A 19412-nucleotide genomic window follows, 5' to 3' on the forward strand; every position below is an offset into this window, starting at 1 on the left:
TTCAATCCCTAGTAGGTCATAACACACGCTGAAGGTTGACCCAGGAGCCACAACTTCATAGTTTTTCTTTTTTACCACTTAAGAAAAAAGATTTCATCTTTTACACACGTTAAAATAATCTCAACAATATTCTCTGAAATCCTCGGGATTCCTTGCAAAATGACATAACAATGCAAAAAACAGTCAAAAGTATATGAAAAATGAGGTGGTGATTGTTAGATAAAAAAAAGTACATTTGCGGTCTTTGAACGCTTAATTTCATTTGAAATACAGTACAGCGATGCCTTGAGATACAAGTGGACCGACTTTTGCATTTTTATGAGGTACGAGCCAGCATTCAGCAATAAATGGAACCTAAACTGTGAGGCAAGACATGTAGAAAGACAAAATAACACTACACAGACAGATTCTTTATAATCTGCATAGAATGACTAATTTAGCGCCACACTGATGAGCTGAGAAGTCTCACTGAGCACTATATCCATTTGTCTTAGAGTGCCCCCATGTGGCGAATTCGGACACAGCAGAAGGAGCGGCATTTAATAGATGCAGTGTGTCAAAAAGCGTTTACATCTTTCATTCATTCATTCATTCATCTTCCGTACCGCTTGATCCTCACTAGGGTCGCGGGGGGTGCTGGAGCCCATCGCAGCCGTCTCCGGGCAGTAGGCGGGGGACACCCTGAATCGGTTGCCAGCCAATCGCGGGGCACACATAGACGAACAACCATCCACGCTCACACTCACACCTAGGGACAATTTAGAGTGTTCAATCAGCCTGCCATGCATATTTTTGGAATGTGGGAGGAAACCGGAGCACCCGGAGAAAACCTACGCAGGCCCGGGGAGAACATGCAAACTCCACACAGGGAGGCCGGAGCTGGAATCGAACCCGGTACCTCTGCACTGTGAAGCCGACGTGCTAACCACTGGACTACCGGGCCGCGCGTTTACATCTTCTCAATTGTATTTACTCGTGTCAATACTGTACGGAAATTTTCCAAAGTACAATGTTATGGATTGCTATTGTCTGGTCGAAAATTCACATGACAACAATCTTTGTTGTTTTTGGAGGAAGAGGATGGAAGAGATTCATGGTATTCCTTTCATTCATTCATCTTCCGTACCGCTTGATCCTCACTAGGGTCGCGGGGGGTGCTGGAGCCCATCCCAGCCGTCTCCGGGCAGTAGGCGGGGGACACCCTGAATCGGTTGCCAGCCAATCGCAGGGCACACAGAAACAAACAACCATTCGCACTCACACTCACACCTAGGGACAATTTAGAGTGTTCAATCAGCCTGCCACGCATGTTTTTGGAATGTGGGAGGAAACCGGAGCACCCGGAGAAAACCCACGCAGGCCCGGGGAGAACATGCAAACTCCACACAGGGAGGCCGGAGCTGGAATCGAACCCGGTACCTCTGCACTGTGAAGCCGACGTGCTAACCACTGGACTACCGGGCCGCGCGTTTACATCTTCTCAATTGTATTTACTCGTGTCAATACTGTACGGAAATTTTCCAAAGTACAATGTTATGGATTGCTATTGTCTGGTCGAAAATTCACATGACAACAATCTCTGTTGTTTTTGGAGGAAGAGGATGGAAGAGATTCATGGTATTCCTTTCAACGGCCAAAAAAAAATAAATTTGGAGTTGGATTGTTTCGAATTGGCCCGGTGGATGACTGGTTAGCGTGTCGGCCTCACAATGCAGAGGTGCAGGGTTCGATCCTGGCTCTGACCCTCCTGTGTGGAGTTTGCAAATACTCCCCGGGCCTGCGTGGGTTTTCTCCGGGTAATCCGGTTTTCTCCCACATTCCAAAAACATGCATGGCAGGCTGATTGAACACTCGAAATTGTCCCTAGATGCGAGTGTGAGTGCAGATAGTCGTTCGTCCGTGTGCCCTGCGATTGGCTGGCAACCGGTTCAGAGTGGGGGAGGATAAGCGGATCAGAAAATGGATGGATGGATGTTTCGAGTACTGAGTGTGGTCCAGGAACAAATCAAACTTGCATCTCAAGACACCACTGTAGTCGTTCGCTTGTGTAGGGACTCCGTGAATAATTCCGACCACCAGCGAATTCCACTAGCACATATCAATCCGACGTCTGCTTTTGGATGCACAAGTCAACACTGTTTTTTTTTTCTTCTTCTTCTTTTTTTTTTTTTGCTTGGAGTGTTCAGACGGGCCCCAATAAAGTGCATGCATGTCAGGAAAAAGTCTGCTGAGTGGACGATGAGTGCAAATGTACAACGAGGTGTGTGTGTGTGTGAGACCCTGTAAATCTAGCCAGCTGCCTCCAGCTTCCACGTCCCCCATCGACACGCACACGCAACACATCAAAAGATGGAGGAAAAGAAAAAAGGCGTCGCTGTGTGTTTGTAGTAGAAGTGGATACAAAACCGGTAAAAACATCAATCAGTGATCAATGGTTGTTGAATTCATAGGAAATTGCATATACCGAAACTTTTTTTTTAATATAGATTGCATCTGAATAAATCATGCCAATATTGCTGTCCTACCAGCTCGTCCAGGCGGCTCATGAACCAATCAATCGATCAATCGATCAATCAACCAGTGGCAGATTGTCTCCTACACTAGTTCACTTGGAAATTTCCGTGTGATGTTGTTTGAACTCCCCCCCCCCTCTTGCTTTGATTGCGCTTCACGTTGACCATCTACGAATCAATCAATCATTCAATAAATAGATAAATACATTAGCAGCTGTATGTCACATTATATCAGGTCGTATGAAAATGTACAAAAGTCGGATGTTGGATCCAAATCAAGTGAGGTGATTAAAAAATAAATAAATCACTAAAAAGTGGTGACAGCGTGAACGTGACGGCAGCTTACAGCAGCAGCAAAACAAACCTATAAATTAAAAAGAATAAAATAACCTGCTTTGTTTGCTTGCTTGCTTGTGTTGTTGTGGGTGGGGCTACACGTGGATGCCCTGCACGGCCTGTCGGATGTTCTCCAGCAGCGCCTTGTTCTCCGGGCTCTGATACTGGTCCTGGTGGGTGTACATGTCCGTCAGAGTGCTCACGTACGTGTCAAAGTTCTGCTCGTTCATCGGCTCCTGGCGGGAGAGCAGAAATGTTGCCATCACTGAACCCCGACGAGAAGGTTGGGAAACGCACCTTCCCACATGGTTAACAAGCATGGCAGGTTGTTAGAGCCATAAGGAAAATTTGGTTAAATTATAGATGTAGCTTTTTGAATAATTTGAATTTAATAGATGCAAGCAGTTTAGTTTATATTTGATATTTTATTTAGAACAAATTTATTAAGAACATCGAAGTATCTGGGCTCCATTGCTTATCCTGTATTGAGTTTGAGCTTACACACGCATGCCCTGATAAGCAAGAGCCATAACGGTCCGTAAGATGAATGAAACAGAAACACGCAGACACAAAAATGTTGGGTTTTTTTCCCCCCCCTCTCCAAACCTCGCGAGCTACCAGTCGATTGCAATCGACGTATTGGGCACCCCTGCTCTAAATTGTCCCTTACTGTGAATGTGAATATGATGGTTGTTCAAGGTGTCCCCCGCCCACTGCCCGAAGACAGTTCGGCTAGACTCCAGCACCTCCCGCAACCTTTGTGAGGATAAAGCGGATCGGAAAATGGATGGATGGCTGTGACGGCGCCCTCTACAGGGGGAGAAATCGAGTAGCACGCCCGACAGACGGCGCTGCGTCAACAAACCATGGCTGCCAGTTTAAGTCTGGGGGGGGGGGGGGGGGGGTTACAGGCGCAATTTAATTTAATTTGTCCAATCAGATGATCCAATTAGTCCCCGTCGTCTGTAACACACGCACAGCTAAATGTGACAAGATGGCTGACGCAGTGAAGGAATCTTCAAACACCCGAAATGAAGGTGTTGGGCAACGCAGCACAGGATGAAGGCAAGCACGCACACATGCACAGGAGACGTGGACTGGTCGGGTTGACATGGATACCATGTGCGGCAGCTGGATGTTGGCCAGGCTGTTGATGAGCGAATGGCTGAGGTTGGCCAGCTCGTGCAGCAGCGAATCGTTCTGTTGCTCCATCGCTTTGTTCTCCTCCTCCATGGACTTCAGGCTGGTCTCCATCGTGGTGATCTAGCGCAGGGACACCTTTACATCTCAAGTGGACCTCACCACAAGATTGCTGCCTTAACCCTTTCATGCAGCAATAATGATAATCTGGAACATGACAACCTGTCCACTGTCGTAACGGCTGTCCCTGAAAGGGTTAAGAAGCTACCGATAGGGACTTTTCCAACATTTTCAGTGCAAATAATTCCAAGTACAATCTAAATATATTCAATCTGTCGATCGACTGGTCAGTTCCCAAAAGCACATTTTGGTACCAATACTTTTGCCCTGAGTTGAAACACGTCTGCTTGTCTTACTTGCGTCCTCAGCTTAATCATATCCGACTCCACTTGATTGTTGGACTCGTTGATATCTTTGATTTCTTCATCCAGCTGTTTGATTTCCTCATCGTTTTCGATGCCTGAACAAGAAAAGCAAACAAGCACCGCAATCCTGGTCATTTTTTGCTGGCATTTGCATTTTGCCGCTGGACTGTCACCTTTGCTGGCTCTCTGCTTGATTGTCAGCATCTCCGCACCGCTCATCCTGGCCTTCTTCATGGCCGAGGAGGCCCGGGGACAACCGGAGAGACTGGAGCAAAACACAGGCATCATTCCCGCCGGTTGCCGCGGTGACGGGATGCAAACGCTCCACACACCGGGGATGGCTCACCTCCGGTGGGTCAGGAAGCTTCCGCTGACGTGGCCCGAGCCGTCGCAGCCTGGCGTGGGACACGTCATGCCGTCCGTCTTGCCTGACTTCCAGGCCAACTGGGTGCCGTTCACGTAGCTGTCCTTCTGCCGTTTGGCCGCTAGAGGGCATCCTGATGCACTGCGGTGGGAGGCGTACTTGCCTGTCACGTGACCTTGTCCGTCACAGCCTGGCACTGGACACCTGAGATGGGAACACACACGTCGACCTCATACGCAGATTCCCCTTTTTGAAGAAAACACACTTAGCTGCAGGCATATTGCAGGCATATTTGACAGCCCAAGACCGAGAAAAATTCAACAGGAAATCCGACATTTTTAATTTACTTTCAGATTTTGCCTCATTTTAGACCGTTTATAGGGCTCATATTTTATCAAACCAGTTTTTAATTTTAATTTTCCAAAAATTCACTATGCCAACGAGACCGGGGCTGCGAGGGACGTCTTTCGCTGCTCGCAGCTCTAGTTGAGTTTTTCTTTTTAAATTAAATTATTTGACCAAATGGAAAACATTCATTGATTCATGCTCACTAATATCAACCAAATTGCACATGATTGATGTTCGTCCAAAGATTCTATAATGGCGGTTGGTTGAAAATGAAGAAGCTTACTTGATGGGCTCCTGCTCGTCTTTGTCTTCTTTGCTGTGGAGGATTTTGATGCCGCTCTTCTTGGCGCGTGGACAACCGGAGAGGCTGAAGGGCGGAAGAGGAAGCGTTGACGATCCTGCCAAGACGTTCACGGTGCAACTTGCGTTACCTCCTGTGGGACGCGTAGTTTCCCGTGATGTGTCCCGATCCGTCACAACCGGGCGTGGGACACCTGTGGGACACGACACTTTGTGGTTATCGTCTCCGGTGGCACGCAAACGCTGAACGAAAGAACCCCATGATGGATGGATCACGACTGCATTTTCTAGCTTCATGGAGGGCCAGCAAAATCTGTGACTGGACTTTGCTGAAAATTGAGTGGGGACTCCACTTGACTGATTGGAGTTTTGCCACAAAAATTTGACACTGTTTGAAAGTCGGTTATTTGAGACTGTACAAAAATGCCACCAAAACATGATATGAATGAATTTACACACATTTTTAATCAAGACATGATTTTGTTTTAAAATTGTATTATTTCCAACCAATACCAACATTATTTAATGAGATGAGGGACGGATGCAAAATTAATTTGAACGACGCGATTTGAGGAACGCACTCTTAACTGAATCAAGCGTTTGGTGGACCGGATAAAAGAAGGGCGCCGGTCGTATGTGACCCCCCAGATCCGAGTTTGCCCACCCTCTTTTTTTTTTTCTTCTTCTTTCTTCTTCTACCCACAATCTTGCTGCTGTAGACTGTAAATTTCCCCATTGTGGGACAAATAAAGGATATCTTAGTCTTAGTCTCCCTCAGATGCTCACCTGAGCTCTTGCGCGTTGGAGGCGATCATTCCTCTGAGGTTCTTGTCGGCTAGCTGGCAACTGGACAGCCTTATGAGACGAGCACACGAGCGTCACCTCCAAACAAACGCCAAGCACCCCTTGTCAAGGGATTTACGTTCTTACGTGAGGCTCTCCTTTTTGGGCTCCTTGCAGGGCGAGTACTTGTGATGTTTAGGGCTGGGCACGGCGCTGGCCTCGGCCGGGTAGTGCTGTTCGTCCAGAAGCTCGTGAAAAGCGTCCAGCTCATCGCTCTAGTGGGACCACCGCAAACAAAACCAGGAAGGGGAGGGAGCGAGACCAATGAGATGGATGCGCTTTTGCTCTGTTAATGTACGAATGGAATAAATAAAATAAAACGGTGCCCTGTGATTGGCTGGTAACCGGTTCAGGGTGTCCCCCGCCTACTGGCCGAAGATGGCTGGGATAGGCTCCGGCACCCCCCGCAACCCTTGTGAGGATAAGCGGATCGGAAAATGGATGGATGGATGGGTGCCAGTGGGTACTAGTTAGCCACAAGGATGACATGAGTAGCCCACGGGTCTGTTCTAAAAATAGCTCATCGCAATCTTTTTGCTCATGCTTGTCATGCTATCAGAATTTCAGATTAGCCCGGGGCCTCCATCCATCCATCTCACTTGGTTTTTCGCGGATGAAGAAGGGACGTGAAAACCGTGGCGTCATCTGTTGCGTTCACCTCCTTGTGCTGGTGCTCGTCCACGCGTTTGATCTTGGTGTAGTCCAGCGGGAGGTCCCAGCAGTCGGTCTGGCTGAGCTGGTAGCGGTGGCTGTTGAGGAGGGCCTGGCGCTGGGGGGACATGGGCTGCAGCGGCGTCAGCACCGTGCCGCTGCCCTCCGGCCCGCCGGGTTGCCCGCCAGCATCCACGCCGCCGTCGCCGTCCTCCTCGTCCAGGTCACCCGCTGCGCTCTGATGCAAACACACGAGGGAAAGGAGCAGATAATCGGCGCGCATGCAGACAAATAATGGACTGGTCGCCAGTCTGGTGCTCTGACCACTCACATTGCCACCTATGGACAATTTAGAGACGTGGTTGAAGATAACATACTGCAGCACGTCATTTGTCGTCTCCATGTTACCAAAGGCAGCATGCGGGTCTAATATGCAAATGAGCTCATTGTGGCCCCACCCCCTCTACCTGCATCATCATGCCGTGCGTTTTTCCTCCCATGGCGTGCGGGAGCTCTCGACACCTGGTGGACAGGTTGAGGATGGCGGTGGCAGCCATGTGCGCTGCCTCCATGTCATGCGTGTAGTCGAAACTGCTTTTGCTGCAGGTGCTGCTGGCGCTGCTGCCACCGCCGCCGCCGCCCAGGTCGCCAGCACCGCCCCCGCCGCAGCTCAGGCTGCTGCTGCTGCTGCTGCTAGGAGCGTAGCTGCTGGTGGTGCTGCTAGTCGGGCTGGATGTCTTGCTGTAACGCTTGGCTGCATGCGACAAGATGAGGACACGGAAGGGTGAACGATTTGTCAGAACAAAATGTCTTGAATGATTAAAAATCTTTGGAATATGTTTAATCAGGCGTATTTTTTCCGAGAAAAAAATCCATACACTTCCAAGAAAAAATTATCTATTTTCGAGAAAGAAGTCGCAACATTGGGCACATTTCTTACTCTCCTCAATAATTTCACGCAAATACACACTGAATAGTACATGACAGCCAAACGTGGAGCATTCATCAGTATTCGTGATTTTTAGCATGAGGACCGCGAAGCCTCCGCAGCGACAAAAAAGAGGAGAGGTGGCGTGTCGGGAGAGGTGATGGCGAACATCGTGACGGAGCACCGACGCCTAACTGTGAATCACGGAATTGCCAATAATGGTGGGCAGCCAAACAGCAAAGTGGGCTCGCCTCCGTTATCTCAATCCCGCTTCATGCTCGCTCCGTCTGCACCTCCACCATCCATCCGTTTTGCTTTAAAGCGGCCATGGCTGCAGACTTTCCAAAGAGAAGCAGCATTTTCGGGTCAAAGCTACTGCACGTTTCAATTATTAACTGGTGATGCAAACAAAGACACTCTAGTTTTTCTACAGTTGCTGAATGGCAATTCATGCCAGACTCCAAAGTGTACCACAGTGCCACAGTGCTTTAGAGCGCCTCATTGTTGGCAGCGAGTACGCGCACGGCACTGGGAAGAAGGCCGAAGAGCAGGGTCGGAGGAATTGTTTCTTTTTTTAAAAAGTCCAACTTGATAACTAGCTCATGGACCGGGTCTTCAGGCTAGCGTGGCAGCCTTAGAGCGCCTCGTTGTCAGCCACAGGTGAGCACATGTTACAAAAAGAAGGTGCAAGAGCGGCCCTTGAGATGACTTTGTGTAACTCACCATCATATGCCTTGGGGGAGGTATCCCGGCTGTGGTGGGATTTGCCCAGCGTGCCCCTCTTGCCGTAGCCCCCGTGCTGGCCGTCGTACCCGCTATAGTCATAGCTGGTCTTGGAGTACTTCTCTAGCTCCTTGGCAAGGTTGGAGCGCGGCGTGCTGGTGGGCACGTTGTTCTTGTAGCCATACTGAGGAATCTCCAGCTGCTTCACGAAGCACATGGGCCTGACAAGACAGCAGACGCTTTGCATTTAGCCGAACCCATGTTGAGTACAGCAGAACCTCGGTTTTTGTTTGCCACGGTTTTCCCACAACTCGGTTTTTGGCAGTTTTCTGTCATCACATTTTCCTCACCCATTTTTCAAACATCCACTTGTACAGAGAAACATGTCAAAGTATTTCTCTAAATCGCTGCACTTTCACCAGATGGATTTTGGAAATTGTGTAAAAAATTGTTAAAGGAAGTGGGTGGTACCTGAGGACGCGGTCGGACGTCTGATTAGACTTGCTGCTGCCGCTGTCCATCACGTGACTCTTCTCATGCACCTTCGCCATCTTCTCAGCCGCCGCGATGGGACAACCCGACAGACTTGGGAGTGGGAAAGGGGTGGGTGGTGGGGGTTCACATGGTTAGTTAGCGAACACCCACACACATATGTACAGTTGATGGGAAAGTTAACTGAAGGTAACTTGAAGTCCACGTGACATGCCCTGTATCTCCATTTTTGCGTGTGTGAAATTAACCCCTTCAGGCACAGCGGTTACTAAAGTGGACAGCTCTTCAAATGTTGCTTTCTCTTATATGAATTAATCTTTGTCACAGTTGTGCATCAACCACTACAATGGACCCTCATGTGTGTTGCCATCCACTGCCATAAAGTTTTTTTTTCATGCCGACAGACTACTAAAAAGGCACCTGATGTAGGTAATCATTATTTGAGCATGAAAGGGTTAAATGATCAAATCAATCTTTTATATTTATATGTTTAGATCTATTTCGGAAAATTTGTCCGTGAGCGAACCCTTACTCCCTTTTGACCAGACGTGGGGAAAAAAAGAGCTTGTCTTGTCAAGCAGAATATGTTCATATCTTTTGACTTTATGTCACAACTTAAACTTAGAAATCAGCAAAAACAAGAGGCGGGCTCTGAATGTGTGTGAGACAGAATCGGCACTCAAACCTAAGTGAGTTTGAGCAGAGTGTGACAAATGGATGTGAAGCGTGCAGCCTTTCTTTGAAAATCTAGAAAGTATGTAAGACAGCATTAACATGATTAAGAGCCCATTACTGACCCAAGGTCAGTTTTAGACAATGATGAAAGACCTTGGTGTGTTCCTGGTATTCTGTTGCCACAGCAGCAGTCCCGTGCAACCCACAAAATGCTCCCTCAGAACAAGCGTGACTTCACGCAAGACTCCAAAACACAAGAAACACCCCAACCCACGCTTTTATTTTGGGTTTTGGCTTTAACATTCTAAAAAAGAAAAAGCATTCGAAGCCTTGAATACACACATTTTAATCAGAAAAATAGTGTTAATCATTGGCGCTATATCACTTGTTTTGAAGCAAATTTTTTTTAATGGTATTGTCGCAAATCCCAATTTGGAAGTGCACACCTTCAATGTAGTACCACATTTCTTTTCCTAATTGTTATTTCAGTTGTTAATAGTTTAAAGCAGAGGTACCCAAACTACGGCCCGCGGGCCGCATTTTGCCCGGCCCCATGAACAATAACAGAGATGCATTTTCTTTTGTTTTTTTCAAGTCTGGCCACATGCTCGAGACTTGTAAATGCATGGAACGTAATATTCGATTCCACCCTTCTGCAGTCTGTGCCCTATCCGAAACCCCACCCTCAAAAGAAAAAAGAAATCAAATTTGCAATGCACCCCGTCAAATAAAAAAAAATGGACTAATGGCGAAAAGATTACGTAAGAGAAAAAAAATGATTGGTTATTATTAATTTCATAAATTGTGCCTGTCAAGAGCCCAGAAAGGGTTAATACCTGGTTATGTGTGGCGTTTTGGAAAACAATAAATGTTGACGTCTAGACACCTCCTGCGATCGTCACACAAATTGAAGGAAAGTTATTTTGGCCCTCCCAGAAAAAAGTTTGGGGACCCGTGGTTTAAAGGTTTAGAATTACTGTAAAATCAATGCTCATCTCCATACTCTGGGTCATTTTGCATTATGCTGTACGTTAGCATTAAGCTAGCAGATTTTGTTTAATGAAATTATATAGTGTGGTGAAATGGTTTTACTGTATCGTGAAGGTCAACTGGGAGTGACATAAAAAGCTCGAAGCAAGCACGCACGACCTTTTATTCGGAGAGCTGCGTGAGAAGAACATGTTGAAGTGTGTTTTAACGAGTTTAAAAGTGTTTTAAGTGTGTGCACATCTGCAAATTGACTGAATTTTGTGCCCACAAAGAAGGTTTGAATGGAGGCCGGCGAGCGAGAAAAGTGTGCGACACATCAGCTGCCGCTGCTCTGGGGGCGTTTCCATGGCGACGGCCAGACATGAAAGCCCGGAGCTGCAGTGAATGGCTAACAGATGCTAAGCTAGCTAGTGCTGCTTTGTCTACACGCTCCCAGTGGGGCTGTGCCACATAACACTGCCAATGTCTGGCAACACGCTCCTCTAACGGGGCTGTGCAGCTCAATGACTTTATTAACGATACGAGAATTTACAAAAACATCTAGTGCCCTCTCTACCGTCCTCTGACCATCCACGTATTGTCTGTTTCGCACCTCCTCGGATCACCTCACAGCATTGTAGAACTAATAGGAAGCTGCGCTTAACAAAGATCAACGCTGAATGATCACACCGGGCATTCGTAGGAATTTTTTGTTTTGCCATGTTCAATGTATTTAGTTACAAATGCAGGAGAAATGATTGACGGATTGAATTATACACGTCAGGGGCAGTCGTGGCTTTTATTGATCAATGGACCTTCATTGTGAGTGTGGGGTGGCGATGATACTGTATCAGGTGTCAAAAAACAGAAAAGGGGCAGGGGGGGACGTCTGTGTTTGTTTGCAGGAAGGGAGGGGCAATGATCGTGAGCTCCCCCCTCGCACAGGATGTGATGACATCAGCGGAAGACACACGCACTGATGGAAAGTGTCAGGAGAAAAGAGGAACGTTAAGAAGCGGATCTTCAGTCCTTGCCAGGAGCCACGTTTCAGCTTTTGCTTGTCTTTGTTTGACTTTTTGTAATCATTATGCTATAGCCGGTGAAATGTGACAAAGTCATTCATTGACTAAATAGACGCATGTCAACCCTTTCGGATTTTGAGGTACCAAAGGTTTCAACCCACAACACACCTACATAGCCCCGACATAAGCGCCACGCTTAGCGCTCACTTCAGCGCCCGCTTTAGCTTCTGCTTGACTGACAAGACTCACCTGCGGTGCGAGTTCCTGTTGCTATTGACATGACCCCTTCCGGAGCAGCCGGGGGTCGGGCACTTTAAAACATTCTCATACATGGCAAGGACTTGACAGGAGAAGGTGAGAGAGACAACGAGGGTTAGGAGCAGACAGGAAAGTTATCAGGAAACTCCCGTCGCCAAAGGCCGAGCATGCGCTAGTAGCATCCAGCAAAGAACAAAGGTAACGTGCACATTCGCTCTTCTTGCTACACGGGCAAACGCATGCAATCATTGGGAAAGAATCGTCAGGCGTGAGTGAATGTGAACCAAGGCTGGACGGACAGTAAGGCTGTCAAATCTTTTTTTTTTGGTGTAGGGTGTTGCAGATGAGTCAAGGCGAACTCATAGAAATCAGCAGCAAGCGATACTGTCAAGGGGCATCGCATCTTCAGCAATGAATGACTCTGCGGTCACTTTCATTTCACGACAGCCAAAAGCGAAAGCAGATGTCACGAATGTGATGAGGAGGGAGGAAAACGATGACAGGGATGTAAAAACATGTCGGAGGCAAAATAAAGAGAAGAAAAAAAGTAGACATACGGCAACAAAAATTCCTCTTAATTATTAAGTTTTTCCATTCTGTGCTGTTTACCAGATTCGGTTGTATTGCAACAATTATCTTGCCAAGTTAGCCCAAATATACATCCTTGAGCTACACACGATGTGAGCAACCAGTGGTCAGTTTTAACCCTTTCAGGGACAGCAGTTACTACAGTGGACAGCTTATCATGTTATCGGGTTACATTATTGGTGCATGAAAGGGTTAAAGAAAAAAAAAGTTACTATCCCCCCCCCCCAAAAAAAAAGACTTACAGTGCAACATGCAGAATGGATGATAAATATGAAGGTGGTACATAGTTGGCGTTGCTTCTGACAAGTCATCTGAAAGTCTCATACATCTTGATTGGTTCAATTTTATCGTGAGGCCAAAAAAATGGATCTGTTTTGGTAACAAGCAGAGTATCCATGGATTATCATAGCGAAGCTAATGCTAATGAACACATTTGGTCACGCCGAGTCAGATGACTTGTTTACAGAGAATCAAGTGCGTTGTGGCGTGTCGAGACTTACTCTCAGGGGGGACGCGGTCTTTATGAGGACAGCCGGACAGGCTGCGGTGGTGCGGGTACAGACCCGTCACGTGACCCGTGCCGTCACAGCCCGGCGTCGGGCACTTGCTTTCCTTCTTCTCCCCCCGTGAAGACTCTGAACAAATGCAACGGGTTTGGAAAAACAAGACCACCCAATTTGGTTCTCGGCGTGCGCGTGCGTGTTACCTTTGGGGTAGAAGGCCCTCTTCAATGCGTCGTGGTGCATCCTGGACTTGCGCTCCTCGCCCGCAGCCGTCCTGTGCTCCCCGTGTCCGAGGTGGTGATAGTGATGGTGGTGATGACGATGGTGGCGGTGGTCCCGTCTGGAGTGCTTGTGCTCCGGGACCAGGCGGTCCCTCATGACTTTGGCGCGTTTCGACTCCAGCGCGATGGCTTTCTCCAGCAGCGAGAGGTTCCCCTTGGCCATGTCGAAAGTGTCGTCAGACCGCTCTGAGGCCACCGACGTGGTGTCCTCGTCGCACTCCTGACCGCAGCCGGCGGGGTAACCGCGCGACGCCGGGCTCAGCTGCTCCTCCAGCTTCAGCAGGTTCACCATGTCAGAGAAGCTGCGCTCCGGTGGGCCGCCGTCGTCCTGACAACCCGGCTGGCAGGCGTCGTACCTCAGAGAAATGGAGAAAGTAGGAACAGGAAATAAATTACATGTTTCAAGATAATTGTGAAAAGGTGCAAAGACTGAGAACATAGAGTGGAATTCCTCTACAACGAAACCTACATGGGTGAAAATACCCCCTAATGTGAAAAAAATCTTCATGCATTAACACCATTCCCACTCTCAAAAAACCCTGTTGCGTTATACGAAATCTTCTTCTGTGCTCTTGCCTCGCGACGAGATTCACTACAACAAAGTCTGATCCAACAGCGACCTCTACTGCTTCGTTCGGAAATGGCAACAGCAACATCCACACTGGTTTACACATGCGCAGTAGTCCAGGAAGTATTTGTTATTGTTAGTTTCAGAAGCAGCAAGAACGTTGCATTGCTAAAATGGCTACAAAACGGAACTTTGGATGTCAAGCAGCTAAGATAAGAAGAGCTCTGACGTTGGAAGAGAGGGTAAAAGTGATCAAAATGAAAGACAGAGGAAACAAAATAAGACATTATCCAAGAAACTGATGTAAATGAAAGTGAATGCTGATCATACATTTCGCAATTTCTTTGCAAAATTTACAAATTTGCGAATTAAAGGGATCTGTCCTAGGTCCCCTTCTCTTCATCATCTACCTCCTGCTTCTTGGCCATATCCTCCGCAAATTTAATATCCACTTTCACTGCTTTGCTGATGACACCCAGCTCTACCTCTCCTGCAAGCCAAACTCCATACTCCCACCCCCCTCCCTCACCTCTTGCCTCTCCAAACTCAAAACATGGTTCACAACAAACTTTCTTAAATTAATTGCTAATAAAACTAAAGTCCTCCTTCTTGGCACCAAATCCACTTTATCCAAAGTCAACAGTTTTCCTTCAACATTGACAGCTCCCTCGTGTCCCCCTTGTGTCCCCCTCCCTCAGGTTAAGAGTCTGGTGTCATCCTGGATAGCATGCTCACCTTCCACTCACATATCAACACCATCACCCGCACTGCTTATTTCCACCTCCGCAATATTACCAGACTTCGCCCTTCCCTCACCCCCCGCACCACTGCTATTCTTGTCCACAGTCTTGTCACATCCCGCCTTGATTACTGCAACGCTCTCCTCTTCGGCCTACCTCAAAAGTCGCTTCATAAAATCCAGCTGGTTCAAAACGCCTGTGCTCGGATCATCACAAAAACATATTCCCAGCAGCACATCACCCCCGTTCTCCAACAGCTCCACTGGCTCCCTGTTCAACTTCGCAGCAATTACAAACTGCTTCTATATACATATATGGCCATCCACAACCTGGCCCTTCTTTACATATCCGACCTTCTCCAGGTGCATATCCCCTCTCGCTCCCTCAGATCCTGGTCCTCCCTCCGCCTGTCAGTGCCCCCTGCCCGACTGAGCACCATGGGAGCCAGAGCCTTCAGTCATGCTGCTCCAAAGCTCTGGAACAACCTACCTCCGGACCTCCAAAACTGCACATCTCTTTCCACTTTCAAGTCCCGTCTAAAAACACACCTCTTCAGGATTGCCTACAACACATAGCTCTTCCATTTCCATGTTTTTATGATTTTATGTCCTGTTTTTATATAATATCTTGTTTACTAATTTTTACATCGTATTTTCTTATTGTCTGTACAGTGTCCTTGGGTGGCATGAAAGGCGCTTTTAAATAAAATGCATTATTAATATTATTATTATTATTATTATAATAAGAGTACACATACATTTGTGTGTGTGTGTTTACATCTGAGATCAAATTTGCTACAGTGAAACCCCCCCTGTTGTAAAAAAATTCTTGCTGCAAACATGATTTAGTTGTCGAGGAGTTTCACTGTCGCATGAAAATCTTTTTTACCATTTCAGTTTTAGTGATTTCCTGATCGATCAAATCTCCCCGCTATGATCGCATGTTTGCCCGCGTACCTGCTGAGGTGCAGCTCCCCCTGCTGGTCAGCGTGGTTATGCAGTTGGTGGTGGTGGTGGTGGTGGTGCTGCGGGCGATTGGCCGGGTGCGTCTCGCTGAGTTTGCGGGCCAGGTCGAAGCACTGGTTCCTCAGACACTCCAGACTACTGAGACACACTTCTTCCTCGCTCCCCTCGGCGTGGCCGCCGTTGCCGCCGAGGCCAGGCTGCCCGTTGAGGCCGATGTCGGGGAATCCGTCGTCGGGCAGCATGGCGCCGTGCCCCTGCGCCAGCAGCTTGAGCGAGTCCACCGTCTCCCTGACCACATCGCTGTCCAGGTCCACGCTGAGGTCGGCCTTCCTGTCGCCGCGCTCGCTGCCGTCTTCGTCCTCGTCGTTCTCCTCGTCGTCGTCCTCACCGCCGCTGTTGGAGGAGTTGCTGTTCATCTCTGACTCTGTCAGGGCCTGATAGGCTGCATCTTCCGCGATCTTGCCCAGGTTGAGGAGAGACTTAGCCACTAGCTCGTCGTAGTTGTCAAACTCATCGCAGGGACCGAGACCGAGACCAGGACCGGAGCCAGGGCAAAGGCCAGAACCTGGACCGGAACCTGTGATGCAGCTGTGGTTGTTGTTATCATCCTTATGGAGCGGAATAAGCTTTGATTGTCCACTTGGTTGGTAGTCAACTGTCAGGAAGGGAAAAAGGGAAAAGTTTCCAGATGAAATGTGATGTGCTTCACACAAAAGATGAGAAGTTTGTTTTGCTTTTTTTTTTCCTTCACTGTACGTAGGTGAACCAAAACCATGACAGTGAGCGGTGGCCAATCCATAGTTTGTCTATTAAGCATCAAAGAAGTCAAAACGGGAACTCACCCTGCTGATGACTGAGCTCCTCCATCTGGTCGCATCCTGATGCCAGCGTGGCAGCATCCTCTTCGGGCTGCTCCTCTTCTTCCTCCTCCATGTCATCAGAGAACTCCTCTTCCTCCTCGTCCTCCTCTTCCTCTTCTTCTTCATCAGCCTTCTTGCCTCCTTCCTCGTCCTCCTCCATGACTTCTCCTCGCTCCCTCTCCTCTAAGACGGCCTCGTTGTAGTTGGCATCTTCGTCTTCCAAGTTGTCCTCTAACTCATCGCCCTCCTCATCGTCCTCGCCCAGGCAGGCGCCGCTGAAGGGTCTCCGCTTGACGGGCGGCTCCAGCGGCTGCTTTTCGAGCACCTTCCTCTTCTTGGCCAGCGGGCATCCGTACACGCTGAGGAGGCGACGGCGTCAAAGCATAAAAGTTTTTGGGGGAATACAAACACATCATTTTCAAGTCACCTGACAACCTGACCCTTCTAAATAAAAGACTTATGGAAGATTTGATTTCGAAAATATGGGCCAAAGACTGCCAGTAACTCCGTGGAAGACGCATTACGTTACCCCAAGATTGAACGTTACAATGTGAAAATGATGTTGTCTGTTTCTCAGCTGGAATTACTTGACACATTTTGCAAAAATTGTTGCGACAGGGGTGGATAAAGTTGCAAAATAAATTATACAGCAAATGGCTAAGTTGGTCAAACCGACTGTGCTTTTGTAAACCGGACCCTCTCCCGTTTTCAGTCGAAGCAGAACACGCCAATGAGGGACCAACTTTTAGTGACAAGTGGCGGCTTGAGTTTTGCAAATATGTGCCTCCATGTAGGTGTTTTTTCTTTTTTTTTTTTGCTTTGGCGTGCGAGCGTAAACTTGATGAACTCCACTCTTAACTTCACACCAAGCAGCAATGTGGCAGATACAGCAACACATGTGGATAGAAAAAAAAATAAAGACTACTCAAAAGACATATATTCTTTATCCTCTGCAAAGAGCCACTAAGATTACTGCTGAAGAGGATCTCATCTTTCTTACGAGGGCATGAGATGCCATTTCCATTCCTTTCAAACGGGAAGGAATGATTACTTGCGATATTGGGGCCCCGGCATCCTTTTCTTAAAAAGAAACGAAAACCAAGTCAAGTAATAATGACGCTGTTTCAAGCAAGGGGCCCTCATTTACACAAATCCCATAATAGTCATTAAGTGATGGCAAAACTCAGCTTTAATTGCTCCAAAACAGGCAGTGCAATTAAAGCCGACGCTAGTGTGTATTTGAGCAAATCAATTAGGCCATTTCCATACGAAAGAGCTTCATTGCTGTTTGGGATGCAAATGCGGGAGTGCGGTACACGCTGCCGCTCTTCCCCGGCACATTAAAAACAGCTTTACAAAGAAAATACTATTATCAATAATATTAATTAGAAGAAGAAGAAGAATGAGAAGAAGACTAATAAGAACGTCAATGTTTGATTCTCATCCTTGGTAAGGTGTTGTTGTTTATTGGACTGTTTATTGACCCAAAAAAATAATTTAAAAAATGGAAATGTAACCAAACAAGGCGAATCCTCGAGAAAGAGGATGAATAAGTGAGTCATGAATTGTGGCCTTATCCAGTAGTTTGTTTTTGTTCCGTTTGAAGTGGGTGTCCCTAATGAAGTGACCACTGAGTATGGAAAAACATCTGGAAATTGGCATTTTCGTCTGCATGAACGCTCACAGAGACAGACATTGTAGCGTGCGTGTGTGCGCGTGCGTAGGTGCGCGCAAACATTTGTGTTGTGACCTTGGCCACCTCACTGTCTCCCGCCAATTAAAATTCCAGCAGTAATTAAAGCAGATCAGAAACAAGGGAACGCTGCAAGGGCGAGCGGCTGCACATGGTAATTAGGTGGCGTGTGTGCGCAGGCATGTGTGTGTGTGTGTGTGTCTGTGTGAGACGCTGATGGATTTCTCAAGCAATCTTGTGTGATTGATTCGCATGTCCGGAATTGGATTACGCGTTGTGTTGAAGCGATGGCGTCATTAGCAGGTTGCTACGCAAGTACAGTTTGACTCTATTGATTCGGGGATGCTGAATGTTAATGTAGCATCCTGTATAGCTTGGGGCTGATAGCTTTTTCTTACAGACACACACAGACACACGGGCACAAACGCACGCACGCACGCTGCTCAGAGTAGTATTTAAAATCAATGTGACAGCATTGCCAGTTCAGAGCATCGGCTCTGTTGCCAGGGTTACCTGTGATCCGCCGTACCTTCCGGAAACGCACGCGAGGGGGACACCTGGCGCGTGCGAAAGCGTCATCATTTTTTATGAGTACTGACTCCTCGTTACATTGAGGCTGTCGTACGGAGCTGTAAGGACCAACTAGAGATTTTGCAACCTGTGTGGGCCCTCCATGTCGATTCTGAACTCATTTCATGTAGTCGCCGACAAACTGAGTGCTCCCCCAAAAAAATATGACTTAAAATGCCATTCATCTGTTCCAGCCCACCATTTTTTGTTGCACTGTGTTGTATTAAAAACACAAAAAAAGAGAATGTAAATGATGAAGTGGTTTTATAAAAAGTGTAATTACGGTGGTATTTGTGTGTTGAATATGCGCCTTCAAGGCGGCGTGACGTGTGAGTGTTAGGATGTGAATTGTGGCCCACAGCAGCTCCTTGCAGGTGTTCTCGTTTTGTCCCGTTCAATACCCAGATGACAGTGCGGCGGCAACTGCGGCGTATCTGAAGCTCAAAATCTCAAACATCTCAAATTTCAGGAGGTAACGCAAAGTAAACAATCCACCAAGTGACGGCCCGTAACTCAACAAAAATCACCGATAATGATATTCGCTGGGGGGGCAGAATGATTCCATTGGAAGGTATGCTGAGGCTAGACTTGACGAGATCGTCGCCCCCGGCAATGCTGGGTATCGACTCATCGCCATAGCAACCGTTGTGCGGCAAA

The 19412-nt window shown here is 47.6% G+C and overlaps 1 protein-coding gene across 1 annotated transcript in view; it reads right to left on the reverse strand.

Moving 5' to 3' along the window:
• Positions 1-1556: 1556 nt before the first annotated feature.
• myt1la (myelin transcription factor 1-like, a) overlaps positions 1557-19412 on the reverse strand; it is a 29918-nt gene continuing 12062 nt past the window's right edge. The window contains exons 8-25 of the mRNA XM_052052261.1: positions 16475-16851; positions 15624-16287; positions 13282-13715; positions 13076-13210; positions 11979-12069; positions 9043-9156; positions 8572-8792; positions 7388-7674; positions 6928-7158; positions 6357-6484; positions 6213-6281; positions 5558-5620; positions 5410-5493; positions 4761-4982; positions 4588-4679; positions 4406-4509; positions 3969-4112; positions 1557-3085 (exon numbers count right to left, since the gene is read on the reverse strand). Of these exons, the coding sequence (XP_051908221.1) occupies positions 2945-3085; positions 3969-4112; positions 4406-4509; positions 4588-4679; positions 4761-4982; positions 5410-5493; positions 5558-5620; positions 6213-6281; positions 6357-6484; positions 6928-7158; positions 7388-7674; positions 8572-8792; positions 9043-9156; positions 11979-12069; positions 13076-13210; positions 13282-13715; positions 15624-16287; positions 16475-16851 (3601 nt within the window). The 3' untranslated portion in view covers positions 1557-2944. The remainder of the gene's footprint in view (positions 3086-3968; positions 4113-4405; positions 4510-4587; positions 4680-4760; positions 4983-5409; positions 5494-5557; positions 5621-6212; positions 6282-6356; positions 6485-6927; positions 7159-7387; positions 7675-8571; positions 8793-9042; positions 9157-11978; positions 12070-13075; positions 13211-13281; positions 13716-15623; positions 16288-16474; positions 16852-19412) is intronic.

Source organism: Hippocampus zosterae, chromosome 19 (assembly GCF_025434085.1).
Source record: "Hippocampus zosterae strain Florida chromosome 19, ASM2543408v3, whole genome shotgun sequence".
NCBI lineage: Eukaryota > Metazoa > Chordata > Actinopteri > Syngnathiformes > Syngnathidae > Hippocampus > Hippocampus zosterae.